This window comes from Parasteatoda tepidariorum, chromosome 7, assembly GCF_043381705.1.
Source record: "Parasteatoda tepidariorum isolate YZ-2023 chromosome 7, CAS_Ptep_4.0, whole genome shotgun sequence".
Taxonomy (NCBI): Eukaryota; Metazoa; Arthropoda; class Arachnida; order Araneae; family Theridiidae; genus Parasteatoda; species Parasteatoda tepidariorum.
The window spans coordinates 30,591,262-30,614,620 of NC_092210.1; the positions used below are offsets into that span (position 1 = coordinate 30,591,262).

At 29.1% G+C, this 23,359-nt stretch overlaps 1 protein-coding gene across 2 annotated transcripts; it reads right to left on the bottom strand.

The window, feature by feature from the left end:
- Positions 1-7,760: 7,760 nt before the first annotated feature.
- LOC107444853 (uncharacterized) lies at positions 7,761-22,595 on the bottom strand. 2 transcript variants are annotated; one of them, XM_071183237.1, is made up of 4 exons: positions 22,399-22,595; positions 17,637-17,775; positions 12,653-16,301; positions 7,761-9,593 (listed from the first exon to the last, which is right to left on the bottom strand). In XM_071183237.1, the coding sequence occupies exon 4, from the start codon at positions 9,352-9,354 to the stop codon at positions 8,260-8,262; it is 1,095 nt and encodes a 364-aa protein (XP_071039338.1). In that variant the 5' UTR covers positions 9,355-9,593; positions 12,653-16,301; positions 17,637-17,775; positions 22,399-22,595; the 3' UTR covers positions 7,761-8,259. The 2 variants fall into 2 exon arrangements, with proteins under 2 accessions (XP_071039338.1, XP_071039339.1); XM_071183238.1 differs by lacking the exons at positions 12,653-16,301; positions 17,637-17,775; positions 22,399-22,595 and adding an exon at positions 10,196-12,637.
- Between the last annotated feature and the right edge of the window lie 764 nt (positions 22,596-23,359).

The window sequence follows — 23,359 nt, forward strand, 5'->3', positions numbered from 1 at the left end:
TACTATATATATATATATAGGGTGGTGATTACAGAATACCCTGTATGTCTCTTGTTGGAATGAATAAATTGACATTTTTTTAAAACAGCTATAGAGTTTATGTCATTTACTAATTCACATAGTTTCAATAAGGTGATCTTTAATTTGTAGACCTTTTTTACACGCAATAACCTACTTTACGCTCAAAAACTTACTTTCCGGCTCTAAAACTGAAAGATGCTCTTTATTTGAGTGAAATAAAGCCACAATTGGAGAAAGACATAATCGATCAGATATCCAGTTTGCAGATCGAGGGATCGAACCCCTGTCGAAGAATTAGCAAGCGAAGAATCTACCCAACACCCGAATGTACAATTACTTAAATGCGAAATAAGGAACAACGCATTGAAATATTGTAAATTTGTTTTAGAGGATTACATAGGAAAAAACCGTTATTTGCTCTATTTTTGTAAACTGGAAACTCAGTTATTTGCGTTTCAACTCGAACTTACGAAATTTAGCTCTGATTTTAGTTGACTATATTTTTATAGAGTATCTTAAAACGTATTTAATGTCACAAAAATACTGTTTCGCTTTAAAATTTCGAATTTGTACCAGTTTTGTAAATTTTTGTACTTCTTTGATTAATTAGCATTAGTTTATCAGTCCAACAGTGAACATTGCAATGAAGATGATTTAAAGAAATGTCTCACTAATATACGGTCATTATACGATGCACAAATTTTTTACAAGGAAAAAGAAAGGGACTTGAATAATTATTGTAGGTAAGTCTTACTAGATATTTTATTTTATGAACAAAATTACTTGACAAAATATAACCATTGTCTTTATGAGGGGAGTAAACATAAACAACGAGTATGTCATACATTTGCGCTCAGGAAAAATGCATGACCCATAGAAGATTATTGAAATAAATTCCTTGTTATTCTCTGAAAAAAATCGATTACGAAGAATTTTTTAATTCATATTTTTTTAAACATGTTGATGTTTTCTCAAATAGAATATTGGATGATTTTTTTTTAACTAAGACATTTCTTCGCTGCGAGTCAGGTGATTGAGCCGTCAGCGGGTCTGAGTCCAAAGTCAATGGTTCCCAGTTTGAATCTTGCTCAAGGCATGAATACTTCTTTCTGTTATGTGAATATGGTCCACCCTATGAATGGGTCCAAAGTCAATGGTTCCCAGTTTGAATCTTGCTCAAGGCATGAATACTTCTTTCTGTTATGTGAATATGGTCCACCCTATGAATGGGTCTGTGGTATTGGGAAGTGGGTAATGTTGTTCGCCTCCATAACTTTGGTTCACAGATGTCTCCCGGTTAATATTAAATGAGCAACAGTTTCGGAATCATTCCATAAGAAGAACGAAAAGTTCAGTGCCTTCTTATAAAAAAAAATCGCTTATCCATTTTCTCTTATTTTCTTATGTTACGTTTGCGAGGTGACGCGTGAGCAGGCTTGATATTCTAGGAAGATTTATTATTGTTGGGTTAAGTCAAGTTCAGAAGTCTTTTCTGTAATTTATACAAGCTGGTGAGCCTTAAATAAATACAGGAAAACTAATATCACAACATAAATAAAGCATTAAGTTTACATGTTTTGAGTGTTATAACCTACTAGGCTATATTTGTGTAAAATATCACCAGTCGTTATTTTTTGGGTGGCATCATAGCATGTTAGTGTAGTTGTTCAAATTCATTTTTTGCACAAATTAATGGATTTGGCTAAAGGGAAGATTGAAGAACGCGCTATATTGAAAACACAAGTATATTAATATTGGCTGGCGTGCTTTTTCAAACTTAGGCTTAAAATAAGCCGGAAGTAGTTACCCAGAAGTTTTACGATGAATATTAACCCCTAGAGCCATGTTTGCTTAGCCTTACCCGGTCAACCATTCATACATATCAATGTTTATACGTCTTGGTTAACTCTGTTACAGTTAACTTAGCTAGGTTACAAAACAAAAATTTACTAGTTGTCCATTTTCTCCTTAATGGACAACTAACTAATGTTCCAATGTTCATGTGAGAAATATTCTAAAACTTACTTGAAGACCCCTATTAAAATTTCTGAACTTATTTCATATTGAAATTAGGCTCTTCGAAGAAGAAGGCCAATGTTTATATGATGTTGCACCTGTTTGTAGGAAGAAGCTTCCTATGGAAGCTGTTTTAGCTTCAGATTTGTTCAACTCTCTCAATGCGATATGCCATCCTGGGCCAGAGCAAAGATCAAGTAAGTTATAGGGAAAAAGTATTATAAAATATATAAAATGAATTTAAATTAATAAAATGAATTAATATAATGAAAGCATTAATTATTGTTATGAAATGAATTTAAAACAAATATAATAAGTTGGAAAATTATCAACTCCATCTATGAGAGAAATTTTTAGCAAATTTAAATCCATTGTTTTCTGAAATTTTTAATATTATTCTAACTTTAGAACTTTTCCAATTTTTATAACACAGTATTAGACTTCTAGAAATAAGAAGTGACCTAACTGCGTGGACAATCTGACAGATATGTGGAGAAAAAAGAACTTTTACAAAATACAAAATGGAATTCCAAGTCCTTCATAATTCCAATAATAAGACAATGAATTTAAACATCATGAAAAAGTTCGGGAGAGGCAGCTTTTGATGGCACCCTACGTCACTTACTAACCTTACTTACTAACTAAACTTAGTTTCGTTCTTCGCTTTCCCGCGGCACTTGCGATCGGTTTCTTAGAAATTCTTCGTAAGTTAAGTTTGAAGTAATTGCTCATGCAAATGGGAAAAAAAAATTTCAAATTTATGTGACCGAAAATAAGAATTGCAAAAACTCTTAAGTTCAAAAGGTTAACGTAGTGGAACATCATCTTCGATCACAAAATCAAAACAAACATTTACAATGGACATAGATGTTAAAAAAGAAAATACTTCTAACGTAAATTGTATGATTCAAATAAATATATAAAATTTTGAAGTAATAGAAAAATATATATTTAGTTATGGACCTATTGCAATTTAACAAGCATAATTTTAAATTAAAATGAATGAAATTCATTTATTCTTATTAAATTAAACGATTGTGGTAACATGATTTATTTAAACATTTTGTTATACTTAATCCCCAATCTTCACTTTGTGTTGTTCACCTTGATCTATCTGTATAATTTCCACGCTGTTAATTCTAAGGTAGGCTAAAACAGAAAACAATGCTTAACAGCTACGTGCTTGTAGCTCTGTAAAACCTCGTCAATAAAATGCAAAATACGTAGTATTTTATGACATTAAAAAAAAAAAATACGCGCAGGAGCTTTACGTGTGGGAGTGTACGGAATCTAACGCATGTTTGCGAAATCCTCCAATTTTTTTGTCAGATTCACTAAGTTTAACTTAAGACGTAAAAGAAATCCTTGATAACAAAAAGTTTTAAAATTTCAGACTTTTAAATAGTAAGTCAGATCATTCTCTATTTAGAGTTTCAGAAAAGTACTGAAAGACGTACGATAACTCGAGGTGTACGTATCGGATAAAAAAAAATCTAAGAATACACGCGTCAAATACTTTCGGAAGATGCCAAAATTGGCTCCCAGGGAGGGATCAATTTCAATATTTTTAAAAAAAATTGGGGTCTCCTCCAGTTTTTTTTATTTTATTGAAGATTAAGATTTTCCTAAGAAAATTTCTCAATTTCATTTACAAGTTATGTTGTTCACAGATAGCATTCTATTTGCAAAATGAAAATGGGTATAAATTGTATAATACGTAATTGTATATATAACAATAGAGTTACCTCAATTCAATATCTATTATTTCGATGGAATACTTAATGGAATATTTAGGAACCTCTGAATAATAGCTTTGTTTTGGAACCTCTGTCATGTCATAACTGCATCTTTGTTTTATCGGGAGATTTTTTTATGTGTTAACAAAATGTATAGTAAGCTAACATTTTTAACTTTGAATATAATTGATTCATAATGATTTTGTCCACTACTGCACATAAACAATTGGAATATATGCATAAAAGACCTAACAATAATATTTTAAAAATATTAAGTGTTTGAATAGTTAGAATAATTTCTGCTTACAATTGGCAACTCAATTGTGATATCGCTACCCCTACATAGAATCTTAAGCAGAATGTGTTAAAATGGCCGTTTTACGAGAAGGGAGGGTTTGAAAATAAGTTTCCATAAGCGACTATGGACAGAGTAGTGTATGAAAGACAAAAATTTAATGGGATATAAAGTTACGACGTAATTTTTGTTCTACATGACTATCAAGGACGTTGAAACATTTGTCATATCATTTTTACTTGAGCCCTCCAGGAAAAAAAATCAGGGTTTTGAATTCAGAAGAAGCGTTGAACGGCTTGCGTGACGTCAGCATTGCTAACTTAACTTCATTTCTTCTTCATTGACTTCACCATCTTCATTAAAACATTTCTTCTTAAACTGAAGAGGAAACTTATTTTCCGAATCTGTCACGTAAGATAGAAATAATATTACAATTGCTTTAATCCCATTTTTTTTATTTCCATGATAGAGTACTTGAGTTCACATCCTTGCTTTCGAAGTCTAGAATTTCAGTTGGAAAAATGTGGCCACAGTGACAAAAATAAGCACGTGACCTTGGAAAATATATGCAAGTAAGTAACAATAAATAAATAAATAGTATAGGGGAGCGTAATTTTGTGTATGGACCCCAAGATACTTCTACTCTGCGAATAAAAACATGGTCAAAACTACTAGAATATGGCAAAAATTTACCGTGTTTCTGGTTATATGAGAACACCAAAATGCTCGATAATTTTTACCGAAGTACTTTGATTATGATTCTGGTAAAATTAACAATAGAGTTTTATGACATTTGATAAAATTTGGTGAGCGTGGTAAAATTTGGTAATTTCATTATGGTAACTTGGATTATAGTATAAAAACCATTTACTAGGTTAAATTTACTTTTCAGGATTGTATTTTTTACTTAATGTGTGGTAATAAGAACAAGAATTTACGGTAAACCATTACCATATGAGCAGAAAAATTACCAAATGAATGGTTTGAATACCGTATATTTTAATTTTTATTAATCGAAATTATGTTATTTTTTTTTATCAGAAATGTCATAACTATACAATATGGTAATTTTACTAGAACTTCTCTTTCCGTTTATGCAATATTCATATTGTAGAAATGTATTGTAGCAATGCATATTGATTAGTCTTGTTACACCATGGTAATGGTAGCGTTTATTTGTTAATAAATCTTTCTTAACATTAAGCTTCAGCAGGATTAAATTAACTAGGTTGAGATTAAATTTAGTTTGGCATCTTGCTAAAGCTAGCCAGTTAAGTATTGTAACCAGACAAGATATGTAAGGTATGCGATTAATGTTTAAGAATTGAAATTACGGAGTTGGATTACAGATAGAATCCTGCTTTTACAAAATTTTATGAGGTTTAATTCTGTTCTAAACATAAATTACTAATTAGTATTTATTGTAATATGTTTTGTTCAAATTGTATTATTTGAGCAAGATTTTCTCCATTGTATTCTTAGAGATTTGGTCTCTCCAGATTTATTTCCAGGACAAATATTTTATTGGCTAATTTTTCCTCAAATTTCATTATTTTTAAAAAAATATTAACGATTTCAAGAATATTTAAATTTTCAAATTACTTTATGAACTTTTGAGAATCATTAACAGAATAAGAATTTTTGAGAGATTTGTTTGTTGTTGATTAAGAAATACAAGATTCCCCACAATCAAAATTTTTTTCTTATCAGACAATCAATAAAAATACTTCGAAGGTTAATGTCAAAAATCAAATATTTTATACGATTACAAATTTATTGTAAAGACAAATATAAATCTTTTTCTCCAATTCAAGTTTTTGTTTAATATACGATGTATGCCGAAAAAGTAAGTACAGTTTCATTATATCTCATTCGTAATGTCGAAGTTCTACTCATGCTCAATCGTGCCTCTGGTAAATCGTTTGTGCACTGACGCCATTACAGTTAAATTTGTTGCGTTTGCATGTGCTATGGCTTTGTAAATAGAATAGATCTTTCAAGGTTATGCAATTTTCCCACTCTCCCCACTTTACCATGATATCTTTTTTCACCATGGTATCTTCTTTTTCCAAACTCCAGTACGTTTCACTAAGAAGTTGTAGTAAAAAACAAAAAGGTGATACTTTGGCTATTGCTTGAAAGCTTGCACTTGTATGTAAATAAAATATATTTACATCATGAGGATATTTTAGGATATTTTAAATATTAAGAGTATTTTAAATAAGAACTTTATAAATATTTTAACATAATTATTTTATGGTTAAGAACAATATTTTTTCAAATAATTTTCGGTTCAGAGGAGAACAATTATCTTAAGTAGCTGAAGACATTGTCGAAAACTATCTTTGATTGTCTCCTGACATTTAGAGCTATTCATTACAGCAGAGCTTTAAATACAAGCAAATTGTGATGGCATGTCTTCGGATCATCCTCCGGGATGTTTCCCAGACCGTCGCCAATAGCCCATTGTGCAGCTCTAGTGCGACGTAAATTAACAACAACAACTAACAACAACAACTTAAATACAAGCAATTTAGTATTATTTTATGAAAATGAATCAACTTATAACTGAGTTAAAAATGGTGTTTAGCAGGCGAAAGCGAGAGAGCTAACTACAATGATCAAGGAAACTACAAAGCTATATATGTACTCCTCAACTTCGGTGAAAATAAAAAGCGACGCCAATTTTATTTACCAGAAGTATAGTGATTGTACAAAATGCTTCAAATGACTGCTCATTCTGCAATACGGTTTTTCAAAGCAAAGAATGATATCTGGAATTCGTAATGAATTTGTCGAGAATTATAGTTAAATACTCGATCTTCCGACGGGTCGGAAAAAATAAATAATCATACCTATTTCTCTTAACTGATTCAAATAATATATATTTAGATCAGTGATTATAGAACACAAGGTATAAATATATTGCACGCATAAGTATAAATATTTAAATATATTGCTTCTGATATTTATTTCTAGGCATGTGCAAAGTAAACTTTGTGCAGCTGATATGAGTAGAAAAGTCTGTGGTGTGGATGGGGAACCTTATGCATTGTCTGTTGAATATGGTCTGAGAGGTATATACGATGAGGTTTGCAGTGATGCTCACACAAGATTATTCAACATATGCTTAACAGTCTGCGCTATTGTAATCGGTTTTTATTTTAAAAAGATAATGTGATATGTGCATATTTCTATAAATTGTGCTTGAAGCTCTAATTTTTATACATTTTTTTATCTATTACTTTTATTCTTTTATTTTTCGAATTTTACCTATATAAACTTTTTAATAAAGAAAACTATTTATTTCGAAATACCTAGCTTGAAAAGTTAAGAATTCTTTGAAACTTCCCTTGTCAAAACTGTCATAATAATTGTAATAAATTGCATTTTATATGACATTTTATATTCTTTAGATTAAAAAGAAACTTAAAAATCAACATTCTTTATCAAAAATATTAAATACACTTTTCGAACTAAAATAATTATATAAAGTAAATTGCTGGAAAACTATAAAACACAAAGATTGAATCAGTGATGTTTTAGTTTGTTAATATTACAAATGAAATCAAAATTGTGTAAAAAAGCGATTATGATGCTGTTTTTAAGTTAAGAACTCTTTGAAACTTCACTTTTGAACACTGTCAGTTTTTGTAAAGATCAGCATAACAATTGTGATAAAATACTAAAAATCAAAATGTCTTTATACTTTATTAAAAATAATAAATGCACTTAATAAAAATAATAAAATAATATAAAATAATAAAATATGATAAAATAAAATAATGGAGAACTACAAAACACAAAGATTTAATCAGTGGTGTTTCAGTTTGTTAATAATACAAATGAAATCAAAATTGTGTTAAAAAACGATTATGATGCTGTACAAGTTTCTCTATCAAGTTAAGAACTCTTTGGAACTTTACTTTTCAACACTACCAGTTTTTTATCGCAGCATAACAATTGCGATAAAATACTAAAAATCAACATCTCTTTATACCTTTTTAAAAATAATAAATGCACCTTTCGAAATAAAATAATATAAAATAATAAAATATTATAAAATAAAATGATGGAAAACTACAAAACACAAAGATTAAATCAGTGATAATTTAGCTTGTTAACGATTAAAATAAAATCAAAATTGAGTTGAAAGCCAATTATAATGCTGTACAAGTTTCTCTATCAGTGTTAATAATTTCCATCACCGCCTGGTTTTTTTGACAAATTTAGTGCTAACTCAGACGAAACGGTTTGGTTCCTATCATAAATTTTTTTCCCGAGGAAACTAAATGATTTACTTTCTATAGCTTCTCGCGCAGGTGACCAAACATTTTGGGAAGACATTTTTTTCTTCTTCCAATGCGTAGAAGACTGTTCTATGTTTGGTGGTGTAGGAGATTTCTCCTTGTAAGTCTGTGGGGAAGTTTTGGATAAATCGAATTCCTTGGTGTCTTCAAGCATGTAGGATTTTTCCATAGAAGACACTGAAGGAACTTCTATAAAACTAAGAGGTAGCTCTTGTTGAGGTGCAAAGAGATTTTCTTCAAGCTGTTCCGGGCTGTTTATAACAATGACTGGTGAATCCTCTTTCAATTCAACGGAATTTTCTTTTATAGAAGCTAAAGATACAGTCGAGACTTTTGAGTTTAAAATGGCAGGTTTGGATTTAGTTTTGCTTATGAGAATAATTTCTTCCTTTTCTGATGTTGAGGAATCGTCTTGGTCGGGTTTCTTCCAGTGTGCTGGAGAGATTGGTGAATCCTCTTTCAGTTCAACGGAGTTTTCTTTTACAAAAGCTATAGGCTTGTCTAGAGATGCAGCTACTGTTACTTTTGAGTTTGCAGTGGAATTCTTTGATTTAGTTTTACTTTTAGAAATAATTTCCACTTTTCCTGATGCCGAGGAATCGTCTTGGTTGTGTTTCTTCCAATGCGCTGAATCCTCTTTCAACTCAGCGGGGTTCTCTTTTGCAGAAGCTATAGACTTGTCTGGAGATGCAGCTACTGAGACTTTTGAGTTTGCAATGGCAGGCTTGGAATTAGTTTTGCTTTTAAAAATAATTTCTTCCTTTTCTGACTCCGAGGAATCCTCTTGGTTATGTTTCTTCTCATGCTTCAGCAAAGATGATGATTTAGAAAATTTTTTGCTGCAGTAGAAGCATCGGTATTTCTTAGCTTCTTTCTTGTGTATCTTCGTATGCCTTTCTAGAGCCCTTTTGTCATCGAAACTCTCGAAGCAACGATCGCATTTATGGACTACTTGCTTGATTGCATGTTTCAGCATGTGCTTTCGCAGAAGTGAATTTTGTGTAAAACCAGCTGGACACTCGTTGCATTTGTATGGCCTTTCTCCGGTGTGGGTGAAAATATGTTTCCGAAGATGGCTTGAATATTTTGTCGAGTAGGAACAGAAATTGCAGCGATGCTTTTTTATGACGTCGTTTGTAGGGTGGCGTTGTCTGTGAGCTTCTAATGCTTCTTTTGTTGTAAACACTTTATCACATTCTTTACAAGTCAACAGCTCTAAAAGAGAAAATGTTTTTTAATATATTATGAATCACAAGTTAGCTTACATAAGTAAGTACTAATATAAAAAATATAAAATAACTTATCTTAAAAATAATAATCAATTACATAAATGCAAAACAAGTCAGTTTACAAATTTCAACGAATTTTGTTTGTATAAAGAACAGGAATACTATATTTTTTTCTAAACAATATAAAAAGATTTTTCACGTTTCCAGCATTATACTATGCATTTGTATTGAATATTTTATTGTTAATTCAAATTATTTCTTTATACGTCTTGCATATTGGTTAAATAAAATTCAAAAAAGGCTAGTAATAAACTAAAACAATGCTTAATTTTGTTAATTAACATTGCTTTGGAATCACTAAATTTAGGGTGCCTCAAATATGTAGTGATAAACTTTAAGCGAGGTAGCACACATATTAAGATTGAAAATTGGACTTCAACCCATGAGAGAATACGTCATCATTAGTCACTAGGTGGTGCTTTGCACGAGAGTACTGGAGATAAATGGGGGGGGGGATAGTGGAGATAGAGTGGGGGCTTAGTATTATAAACCTGGAAAATCTGCAACGGATCCCGTAATAGGGCTCACCTGAGCTGTTGCCATCTTCAAAGAAGTTGCTGGTATGTTAAACTGAAATGAAAAGCATTGCTTTTTACTTGCATGCAAAAAATTGATGGCATCTGTTGTAATAATTTAAATTTTATTCATCTAGTGCTCCTTTTATACTAATGATGTCCTATGATTCTTTCTATTTTCTTACTCGTGTTCTCCCTTTGCCTTTGATACAATTTTTTGCTTACGTTCGTGGTCACGAATTGCTCTACTGTATTCATTCATTATGATGCGCCCTGACTATCCTAAAAGCTCATAGTTGCACCATATCGACATTATATGTTACATTAATTGTTACATTATTATCTTTGGATTAATTTTTAAAAAAAGTTCTAGTCTTGAGATTAAAAAAAACCCCTTCGTGTTATGGGTTTATAAGAGTCTGCTCTTTTGTGATGAACATTGAAAAGTTTCAGTAACATTCTCTGTAAAGAAAAGTTTCAATAGCTACTAAAACTTGTGGTAATAAGCATGGGGCTACAATTACAAGTCAAATATTTAGTAACTCTCATAAAATTGACAGATAAATTTAAATGTTTCCTTTTTTATTGAACAATTTTTTTAGTTCCATTTTTGTTGTTGTTGTTGCTTATCCTCTTCTGGCCGGACGAAATCAGACCAGATCTATGAACCCGTTGACCTGAAGAAAATCAAATACCAAAAGAGGAACAGAGTAAATGTCTTCCCAGAGAAGACCAAGACAGTTCAGGATGTGATCGGCGGAAGCCCAGTGTAGATGGCATTTAGGGCAGAGGGGGTAGGTTTTAGTTCCCTTAGAAAATAGTAAACCTTTAAGATGACCGGTAGCTAGGCGGGAGATGGTGGTGCCGACTCTCCTTTCAAAGGGGAAGGTCAAAGAAGCTCCAGGCTTATTTCCTTGTACCAATGGTGGGTGGGGAGAATCAACCAGTCTCTGAGTTCCATTTTTAATTTTGTTATTGTGGTTTGCCTTAAAGATTCGAATTGTTATTAACTCTTTGAAAACTAAATTAAACTAAGTTAGAAAAGAAAGTTAGTAAAAACTAACAGAACTAAGCAACTAAAACTACCAAAGCTACAAAACTTATCTGTAAAACTAAGTTTTTAGCAATGTTACTGGGCATATTTACGATGAGCCTGTCATAGCCGAATATTTTTTTGGTTATTCATAGTATATGAGTTTTCGGGACATGGTTCTAACTTTTAGTACAATATGCTGAAGATATGAAAAGGTCAGATTTATTAGAAAACAAATTAGGTTCTTCTTAATTAAGACATTTAGAAAAAGTAGCCAACAAAAGAAGAAAATGGAGAAATCGGTGGAGATACACGATCGTAATTCCATTATGAAACAGTGGATCACGGAATTTAAAGAGAAAAATATTTTAATATTCTCTGACGGAATAGTTTCTTAGTGAAATCATTCACTAATTTTTCCTTTTACTCGCGTCTTTTTTTCTAAATTGTAAAGGAAACTCTTCAAGCAATATTACTGAATTATTACAGAATAGTATTATTCCGTAGCATTCTGTAATAGCACGGAAGAGTATTATTACGGAAATTTTTAACTTTTATTTCTCGTAAGTTTTGATAATTAATAAAAAAGAAGAACTTTTGTTTCTGAAAAATATTTTTTGGTGACTGATCACTCTTAAGTTCCCTTTTTCAAATCTTTCCGTATCAAGTAGCTATGAGTTTATTGGATATTACTATATGCAAGGAAATTTATCTTTTCCAAATTTTCCACATTATTAGAAATCGTAATTTCTCTGATGTAGACATACTCCTATCTCGATTCCTAAAAAGTGCTACAAGTTGTACGTTCTTGTCAAGGTACTTTTTGCAGTGGAAAATAGATATTTTTTGTACGAGTTATGTTGTATAGAAACTTGCTATTCCTGTTCTGTAGTATATTATATTTCTGTGTGAGTTTTGTACTATAGAAAGTTTCAGTATGGGGTCTGTGGTATGTAAACTTTCTGTATTTCAGGAAGTACAACATTGCTGTATTTCAATTTCTCATATTATCTCTTGGTAGCCTTCGACAAACTCTTTGGAGACGTAACACAAATGTCTCTATAACCATTCAAAAGTTTTATTTTTCCCTTCTGGAGTGCTGAGACGTTTTTTTCAACACATTGAATCCTGTTCTTGAAGTATTTGATTGAGGTGCTCTTTGAATTTAAACGCCCATTTTTATCTAGTGGATATTCTAAGGGAGTTTATCTTCTTCAAGTAAGCGCTACCGAAGCCTACTTTATTTGCTTTCCATTTTATTTGTGCCGTATATTTAGTTTATAACATAGTTCTATTTCAAAACATTAATAAAGTAATAATGTTTTTTTTTTTCAGTAAAGCCTCTTCTGGATCTTGTGTCGTTAAAATTTACAATTAACCAACTTTTCATAATGGATTGTGAATTACGACAGAAAAAAATCTCTTCTTAATATTTACACTACGTAGTTGAGTATTTGTGCTTGTTGGATTGACCTAAAAATAAAAAAGAAAGTAAGATTAGTGAAATTGTATGATTGGGTAAGAGAAGAGAAGCAAATAATTATAATTAAAACTTCTCATTTTAAATTTAAAGCTTGATTAATTATGGCCAATGAGACAACGTTACGAAATGTCAGTTATTTAATTTTATTTATTTTATATGTATTCAATAACTTATAAATTTAAAAAAATGATTTGCTTTTAGACTTCTGGTTTGATTGCGTGCGCTTAGGATTAGAACATAGAAGTTTTAAAAATAATTTTAGTTTGAAGATCAAATTCAGGTGCAAATTATTTTTCTTGAATCAAAAGAGTTTGTCTATCGTCTTTCCGACGGTGCAATTGAAGTATTTTTTTTTATTTTTTATGGAATTATGTGCTTTTAAATTAGGATAACTTGCTGGGAGTGTGGAGAATATTTATAATTAGTATTTATAAATTTTTTTTCGAACATAGTTTGTCATTAACTTTATATTAGTTTAAACTTTTTCCGTATTCCTCCCCATCCTTAATTAATGTTGTATGATTTTTTTGGATTCAAATATTCAAGAAGAAAATTTTTTGATTAAATTTAACTTTAAGTTAATGACATTACTGGTAAAAAAACCCCTATAATTGTGATTAATGATAACTGATTATGTGGTATTTAAATAATTCGTTTGGTAATTTTTCCGGTGATATGGTAATAGTCTACCAAAGCTTTTGGTTTCCGAAATTATAGTTCTAATTACAACTTTTTTGGTAACAAAATACAAACCTAGAAGAAAAATGTTATGAGTGAGTGATTTTTATACTATGCTCTAAGTTGTTATTTAGAAAATTTTACAATATTGCATATTATAAAACTATATTTTATTGTTCATTTTACCGAAATAATTCCCAAAGTTCTTTAGAAAAAATTATCGAGCTCTTTGGTGTTCCCATAGAACCAGAAACACAGTCAATTTTATCATGTTCTGCTTTTCTTACTTTTTTTTTCTCAGTAAAGTAAAACATTTTTTTCAAATAGTATATAATTTTGCAACTTAACAGCTAGTTCAGCAATTACAAAAATATTAATTGTTTCATTGAATTCTAAGAGTAAAATTATTTCCAAATCATTTTTACTTCAAAAATTGTTTTTTTTATTGCTTTGAAGGAACAAAACACGAAAATATAATCCAAAACTTTGCACTACTTGAAAGCTAAATTGTATGTCTCTTCTACGAGAAAAAAATAAACAAACCAAATTCGCTAGTTCTTTTCTTATAAATTGTATTATAAATTTAATTTTTTCAAGAAGAACGAAAATCAATGAACAGTTCTGAAAATAATTGAACCAACCATGAAGATTTGAAATTCTTATTAACTGGAAATAATTATTTTAAATAGATTATATTTTTTATTTTTGTGATAAAATTCTAAAGCCTTGGAACATTTAAAAACGCTGAAATTTTTTAAATACTTTTCGGACACCATTTTGTAACTTTTCGGGAGAAACTCGCAAAATAAGAAAACTTGAAACTGAGGTTGCCCCCTTTAAATTTAAACTTGCATTTGACTTAGCGGAGTCAACTAAATTTAAATATTCAAATTTTTTCCGTTTTTCAGTTTTCGAATAAAGAAATGTAATTTTGATTAAAAGGCATGTTCAAAGGATTTGATTCCGCAGATCTAAGCTATTTTAGAGTTACCATAATTATTGTAGTCTACATGAGGAATACGACTCTTCTAAATTTAAATGTATTGATTCTTGGATGATTATGAAAAACATTAAAAAACATAAAATGGAATATGAAAAACACTAACATTAACATTAAAAATATTAAAATGATTATGAAAGACACTAACTTTGACATTAAAAATATTAAAATGATTATGAAAAGGACTCAAATGAAAAATATAAAAATAATTATAAAAATCATTAAAAAAATTATGAAAATAATGAAATGGTTATGGAAACATTAAAATTATTATGCAAAATACTAAAATAAGCATAAAAACATTAAAGTGTTTATGAACAACACTTAAATGAACATAGAAAAGCTAAAATAAACATAAAAAGCGCTAAAATGAACATGAAAGCACTGAAACGAACATATAAAACATCAAAATGTTTATGAAAAACACTGATATGAAAATAGAAAACATTAAAATTTTTATGAAGAGCACTAAAACTGAGAATGGAAAATATTAAAATAATTTTGAAAATATTAATAATATAAAATGATTATGAAAACTTTCAAATGATTATAAAAATAATTAAATGAATATGAAAATTGAAAAACAAACAAACTGCCTATTGAATTTAAGCAATTACATTACACAAATTTACACGAATTCATTTAAGTATATTTAAACTTTTCAGTCAATTTTTTGAAGTTAAGTGATTGATAAATTTTATTGTCTAGTTATTTTTGGATCATCAAAGATCAATAGAATCCTTATTATTACGTGTCAGCAATATAATTAAAAAATCGAAAATGTTTATAATCACAAATTCAAAAATTGCAATATCTTAATATTTACAAATTAGAGAAATAAATAACATTAATTTACTTATTTTACTTAACAATACAATAAATAAGGAGGCACAAATTAAATGTAAAAATATAAACATCATATACTACATACATAATAAGCATACGAGTATTTTCATGCATATTAAAATATGACTCATTAAGCAAATTCAGCACATTTTAATGAAAAATAACTTCTGAAATTATATCAGTATAAGATTGGAAACTCATTAGGATTATAACAGAAGTAGTATTACATTATCAATGGTTACAAAAATCTTAAAAGCACATATATAACATATATAAACATATATAAAACATATACATTAAGCATTGTAATGTAATAATAAGTCTAGGAAAGGATGAACCTTTACATAAAATGTATTAAAGATGCTTTCATACATTTAAAATTACTTTTTATATAATATATCGCACTAAATGGTGGAAAGTTTAAATTTCAATTGAAACCATAGAAAAGGTATGTAATAAAATAGACATCATTCAAACACCGTAAGAAATTTTAGATCATTTATTTGAATCCTGATATCTTTCCACTTTGGTACAACTGGCAATTTAATACTTCTTAATCTTAATTACGTGGTAGTATGGTTCAATTTGAACAGAAACATGTTTCAACGTGAACTGAAACAGGATTCAACTCGAATAGAAACATGATTCAATTTGAACAGGAACATGGTTTTACTTGAGCAGAAGCATGGCTGAACTTGAACAGGAACATGGTTCAATTTGAACAGAAACACGGTTCATTTTGAACAGAAATATGGCACAATTTCAATAGAATAATGGTTCAACTTAACATGGTTTTAAGATTGCAGAAAATTTTATGTTTATTACGCTTGATCATACGACCAAATTTTATGAGGGCGTAAATTAGGCAGTGTTGGTACATTTACATTCTTTTGTTGGCATTTTAAGTCATGATTTGTCAAAAATAAATAGTTTCATTACAAATCTGTATCCTTGTAAGATGTTACATCATTATATTAAAAGAGAAAGCTCTTTTCGTCTGAAGTGCACGAATAAAAAATAACCAATAAATCCTTCGAGAATTTTGAACGACAAAGCAGGCCAGGCATATGGCTCGTACCCTGTAAAATACAAAAATATTTGTCATTTTGAAATTGGAAATCGGCGAGGACACACGGAAAAAAATTCTAGTAAAATTACCGTTTTGTTTGGTAATGACATTTCTGGTAAAAGAAACTTTAATTCTGGTCATTGAAACCAAAACATACGATATTTAAACCATTTGTTTGGCAATTTTTCCGTTTATATGGTAACGGTTTACCAGAAATTCTGGTTTTCAAAATTACAGTTCTTATTACCACACATTTAGAAAAAATAGAGATCTGAAAAGCAAATTTAACCGAATGAATGGTTTTTATCAGGGCTCGAAAAACCACCCGTCCGCCCGTCTTCGGCGGTCAAAAATTTTCCGCGGACAATGAAGTTCTCGAATCACACGTCCGCGCGGACGGCCATTTTCCGTTAATGCTCGTGATACACTTTCAATTTTTATTATCTTACAAGATTCTAGCGCCTCACTTCTAAAATGACCCTCTAATTTAGAAATCCCGTACAGCAGCATACTGCGCATGGTGGATTGATGTTTTTTCCGTCTGGGAGTACTGCAGCAGTTGAAAGGGACTTTTCAGCAATGAACTTACAAAAAAACACATTACGTAAGCGTTAAACGCAATTATGAACATTCATCTAAATGGAAAACCCCTTTCAGATTTCTGTGTAGAAGCCTCTGTAAATCGTAGGCTTGATTGTGGAACTGACAAACGTCATATTTAATACATTTAAAAAACGCAGTACCCTCGGATAAATTAACATTCCAGATAACTTGACCTTTGTCATTTAAATTATTTCATAAAAGAAATAAATTATTTCATAAAAGTACTAGGTTTTACTATTAGTAACCTAGTATTTCTTTTATTACTGTATAATGTAATCCTAGTAGTTACTAATTCATTGTGTAATGTGTAATTTATATAAATGATTGTAATAAATAAGAAAAAATAATATTTTTATTTATTTAGAAGAGACGGGTTAGTTTCAAAGTAGGACGGGTACGTTGTTGGACAAGCCGTCCTCGGGGACGGGTAAAATTTTTGAGTTTTTTCGAGTCCTGGTTTTTATGTCATGTTTAAAGGCATCGTGATAAAATTATCCAAATTCTACCAAAGTTACTAAATTTCATCACATATTATAAAACCACATTTTATTGCTAATTTTATCAAATGTAATTAACAAAGCGCATCGGTAAAAATTACCAAGATATTTGGTATTCCCAAAGAGTCTGAAACACGGTAAATGTAACCATATTCTGGTAGTCTTGACCATTTATTTCTATAATGTATTTAATAGCGTAGAGATTGGAAAAAAAGTTATACATATTACCTCTTTCCCCTACTTACCCTATAAGGTATTGATTCTTTCAGATTACTTTTTTAATTTCTACATTAATATAGAATCCTTATTAACTGTGATATTAAGATGCTAAGCCACAGCCCTTCAGAAACAAGAAAGCAACTTCGGTTCCTTTACCGGGATGGTCTAAAAACAGGATAATGATTTCTTAGTTCTATGAGGTCATATCTAACATATATAGGATTCCCTCAAACTTTAAGTGTTGAAAGTTAAAAAATAGATATAAATTGTGTTTATGTTTATCAATCCCATTTTTGTGCTTGTTTAAAAATTTAATTAATAGCTAATTATAAATTAATTTTAATTAATAATCAGTTATTTATAAATTAATTTTAATTAATAATCAATTAATTAGTAATTAATTTTATGTCATATCTAACTAATTTTTACTTAAAAGTTAGTTTCGTTTAACATATCCTTCGTGGTTTCCTGGAAGCATTAAGTATGCCTCTTGATATACGAAAATCCTAAAATTGAGCAAAACGTTTTGTAGAGTGTCATGTTTTTTTTGATGATTGGGATACAGAATATAATAAAAAACAAATATAATAGAAAAAAAAATGAAATAACAGTATAAATATAGACAAACAAGTTTTATCTTTAGTTTTTCATATAATGTTGAGAGAGAGACAGAGAGAGATAGAGAGAGACTAGAATTGCGTGATTTTTACATTTTATGGAAAATGAATTGTGCATCTGATAAATAAATTTTGCCATTGTGAAGGGCAATTACCATGCATTCAAAACATTTTCAGTTAGTCAGTTTAAAAATTATAGAAACATTGCCACAGAATTTTACTTAATCTTAGTTAATTTTTATTTTATAAGCTCACGTTTGAATTGATATCAAAAATAGCAACAAAAAAAATCAATAAATGAGATAAAAGTAAAAATAATAAGACAGAGATTAGTTGTTGCCAGGTGTAAATCTTAAAATTTAAATCTAAATTTTTAAAAGTAAAAACACTCAAGAGATAAAAATGCCGTAACCAATTTGAACTGTTTATAGTGATATATGCATATATGGCAACGTTACTTTTAATAAGTAACGAGTAAAAGTACAAGTATTTTTAAAAAAAGTAACGAGTAAAAAGTACAAGTAAAAGTACAAGTACTAAACAAAAAAAGTAACGATTTAAAAGTACATTTTTAGGAAATCGAAAATTCAAAGTAACCTAAAATTTTATTGAATAATATTCTTATGTTCTTTAATGTTTTTGCAAAATTGTTGTTATTTATTTAATTATTTTTAATTTCGAAAGTTATGGACATTAATTTATTTTTAAATTCGGAAGAATATTATAATATAATTTTATAATATAATCGTATAATATAATTTTAAAATCAAATATAATTTTAATATCAAACTTTTTATGGATTTGCACGAAAAAGAAATTTTATCTATTGATTTTAATTTTTAGTTTATTATTTTTATTTATTTAAATTACCATTGATTTAAAATTGTTTTACTCTTTAGAAACGCGTTTTAAAAGCACAAACATAAACAAAGCAAACACGGGGTTTCAGATAGCTTTGTGATCTTTGAGCTAGTAAAAAATAATTGAATGTGCAGTATAAGTTGAAACAGAAGGTATTTAAACACGAAGTTAGCTGTGAATGCATGTATATTGCACATTAATTTTATAAATTAAGAAAAACCTAAGCATTTTTTTTTCAATTTAATAAATTTTTTTTTAGAAAGCTTACCGAGTTTTAGAAAAAAGTAACGATTTCATTCGACATTTCCGTTACAAATACTTGTACTTTTTCCCTAAAAAAGTAACGAAAGTACAAGTAAAAGTACTAAATTTAAAAAGTAACGAAGTACAAGTAAAAGTACGTACTTTTTACTTGTACCGGCGGTACAAGTAACGAAAGTAAAAGTACTGCCATATATGGATATATGACATTATATAAGTGTGTAATTGTTATATCATTATTGTATAGTTATTATTATTATATTACAATATTATTATTATTATATTACAATATTATTATTATTATTATATTGCAGTATTATTATTATATCATTATTATATTATTATAATAATATTATACTATTATTATATCATTACATCATTATTATAATATTATGTCATCATTACGCTTTTCATATCATTAACATGCACAGTTATACTTCTCATAAATTTTTCGAATCAGTTCCAAATCTTTTATTCTAAATTTTTTGTTATTATAAGAAAAAAATGTTTCTGTCATTTTTTTTTACTTACTAAAATAAAAAAATCTTTAATAATAATGCTTTCGGAACTTATTCTTTGTCTAAAAAGAGTAACGGTAGGTCATTCATATAAATATGTATTTTATTTAACTTAGAAATAAATTTAAGAACAATAAATATGGTGAGAAATTAAAACATCTAAAATAAATCGAAATTTATTTTGGAATATGTACATTTGTCCTTGTTAGCAATGGACATTTCTATGAAATAAACATTTAAGCATTTCATGGAATTGAAGCAATTAACCAAATCATTAGAATAACTTCATAAATTCAATTAAAAATAACAAAAGAAAGCAATACATTTATCAATCCAACAAGTAGTTAACCTCTTTACCGTAACGTATTGCTAAAAATGTTATGATAACAACGTTGCCATTTACGCTACGCTGAAAACGCCGCTTTGGCATACATTGATTGAAAAAAACATCGTGCTTTTTTTTCTAACAGTAAAGTGAGAATTACGCATTTTGCTGTGGCTGATATTCTAGGGTTTTTTGCCGTTTCTTTCAAATTTGACGCCTTTATCATTTATTTGAACAAAAATTCTTATTTTCAAGACAACATTTAAATAAATGATGGCTAAAAATATAGTTCATTTCCTGTTGAGTAACATTTGAGAGTATTTTTTCATATTTTACAGTAAAAAGTCTGTTTTAGTCGTTTTTTTAATAGTCAATACTTAAAGAAAAAAAATCGCAAAAAAACAAAATGGGATATTGTTAAGTTTATAAGCAAATATAGCCCTTTTAGCACTTCAAATTTTAGTTCTGTAGCTGTATTTCTGTAGTTTGCAGAGAGGCCCACGTGGAAGTTTTAAGACAAGAATATCAGTAAATTACTCTCGAACTAATTATTTAAATGTCAATTTTTTTCATTGTGTTCTTTTAACACTTTTTGTTACACCTTCATAATTTAGTGTTTCTAATTTTTAAGCAGCAAAATAATTGAAACTTAAATTTGAACCCCCGAAACAATATTAACGGTAGCGATAACGATTTCTATTATAGAGAGATATTCAAATATATACTGGGTGTTCCATAATCACCACTTTTGATACAATGTAATATCACAGTCAAAATCTAAATAAAAAAATGTACATTATGGTACAGAAATTAGGCTATTTAAGAAGATACAAAAACACTTTCGAAATTTTGTTGATTCACTTGCGAGGGATGCAGAAGGAAGTTTAACAAGTTTCATTCCCAGAAAAACAAGTTTAATTCCCTGAGAAAATTCTTTTGTACCTATGGTTACCCTTTAAACTCCGCTTTGTTCTTTCCGGAAGTCAAACAAGTTTTGATGTTTTTAGTCACAATTTCTTTCACGGAGAAAAAAAATTCTAGTTAAATTACTGTAATCCGTGGCAATGACATTTCTAACAAAAAAAACCACCTTAATTTTGGTTTAAAATAATTTACTGATCAAAACTAAAATGAAACCATTCATTTGGTAACTTTTCCGTTCATCTGCTTCAGGGTTTCTGGTTTTCAGAATTAAAGTTCTTATAACAAGGCATTTAAAATTCAGGCAGTATTACGGAGCATTTAGTATAGAAAGGAAATCTTATAGCACGTATGTACAAATGAATTAATATTGCTCGCAAACACATTGAATAATAGTTTTTGTACTCCCTCATCAATAGCTGATGAAAAATTTATAAAGTGAAGCGCCAAGTGCACTAAAATATTTCATCTTCTCATGTGCTGTAAATGTGATTGCTGATATTTCTTTACAGCATGATGTAAAATAAATTGTATATTGATTTTGAGAGAAAATGTCGCTTAAAACACTTCGATTATTTGTGGTGTTAAGTAGTTCTATCTGTTAAATCGGATAATTCTAGTTGGATAAATTGGATTTAATAAGTAACAAACTACTGTATTTCTATATGATCATAGCATAAGCTATAATTATTTTTTCTAAATATATATCTTACATAATAGTACAAAACTAAAATTGCTGTAAAATTTATTTTGCAAACTAATTGAAAAGTAAGCAGTTGAACATAAATTTATCTTAAAATTTTTAATTAATCATATGTTCACAATAATATTTAAATATTCATTTTTTGATGTAAAATAATGCGATATTTTAAGGCTGAGAGTTTCTGAAAAAAAAATCCAGCTATGGGGAGTATTGTGAAAGTTGCGGTAGCTAAAAAGAGAAATTTTCATTCAATTAATCATAACTTTGTTAACCTTTCTAATTTTTTTGGAAACTTGAAACTTAACATAGAAACGCAATCAAGCAAAAAATCTTAGTAAGTTAAAAGTTTTTTTTTAAAATTTAAGTAATTTGGTTCAAAAAATTTTGTATTTTTTTTTTGACAGTAAGTGAAACGATAAGTTTTCGCTAAATTTAACTATAACTTTATGAACACTTTGCATTTTTTTCGGACACTTGCAGCCCTGTTATAAAATTTCAAGAAAAAAATATGAGAACTAAAAGTTTTAGAATTTTTTAAAAAAAAAGTAGTTTAGTTTAAAAATCTAAGAAAGGCAGACTCACAAACTTTCATCGTTCTTCTTACAAGGATCATCATAATTTCGAAAAAGTTGGAAACGAAGACGCACAAAGCAGGAAGCGCAAGCACTTCAGCAGCGTTGACGAATATTTTGCACTCAAACAAAAATTTCCGAAACCTCGTTGACGCAGTTGCAATGATTAATAGGGCTGATTTGCGCTATAACATCAAATGCTGAAACGATATGGGCAAGAGACGTCCATAGTTTTTACGGTTCCTGTGATTTCAGCTGCACCAGGTGCACCACGATTTGAATCTTGGTGTGTTATTGCTGAAGCCAAGTGGTGAATTTGTTACACGTTGTCATAGGTTAATAATGTTTATCTAGCTTGCATTCTTTATATGTTAATTTAGGCACATTTATTCTTTCTGACTTGGTGATGAATGCGCATTCATTTATCAATCCATCTAAAAAATGACGCAATATTTGCTTTTTTTTTCGACCTGAATTTTCTGAGCAGGAGAATCAACAAAACCTGCTTAACATTAGTTATAATAATGGTAAACATATAATCTTATTTTCGTAAAGGAAGTTTGAAATTGAATTATTTTTTGTTTATTTTATAATTGAATTAAAATATAAACATACATTTTTACACGTGCAAAACTTTTCTCAGCATCCATTGATAGAAAGTGAGAAAAAGGGATATAAAAATAAATAATTTTAGTTTAAATGAAAGATATTCTTTGTAATAAAAATCTGTTAAATTTACGGATAAAAGCTATGAGCTGTTATGCCAGCATAAAGCCTTTCATTTCGCAGAAATATACTGTTATTTAAAAACAGACGTCTGTCTTTTTAGCAGATGATTATTGTTATTTTAACAAATTTCTTTCTAACAGACAAACTTGGTTATTTTTTTGAAAAAAGTTCTATAAAATACCACTGAGTTCTAAGGGAGCCGAGATCAGCATTCATACAAATAGTCGTCACTAGGATTCGAA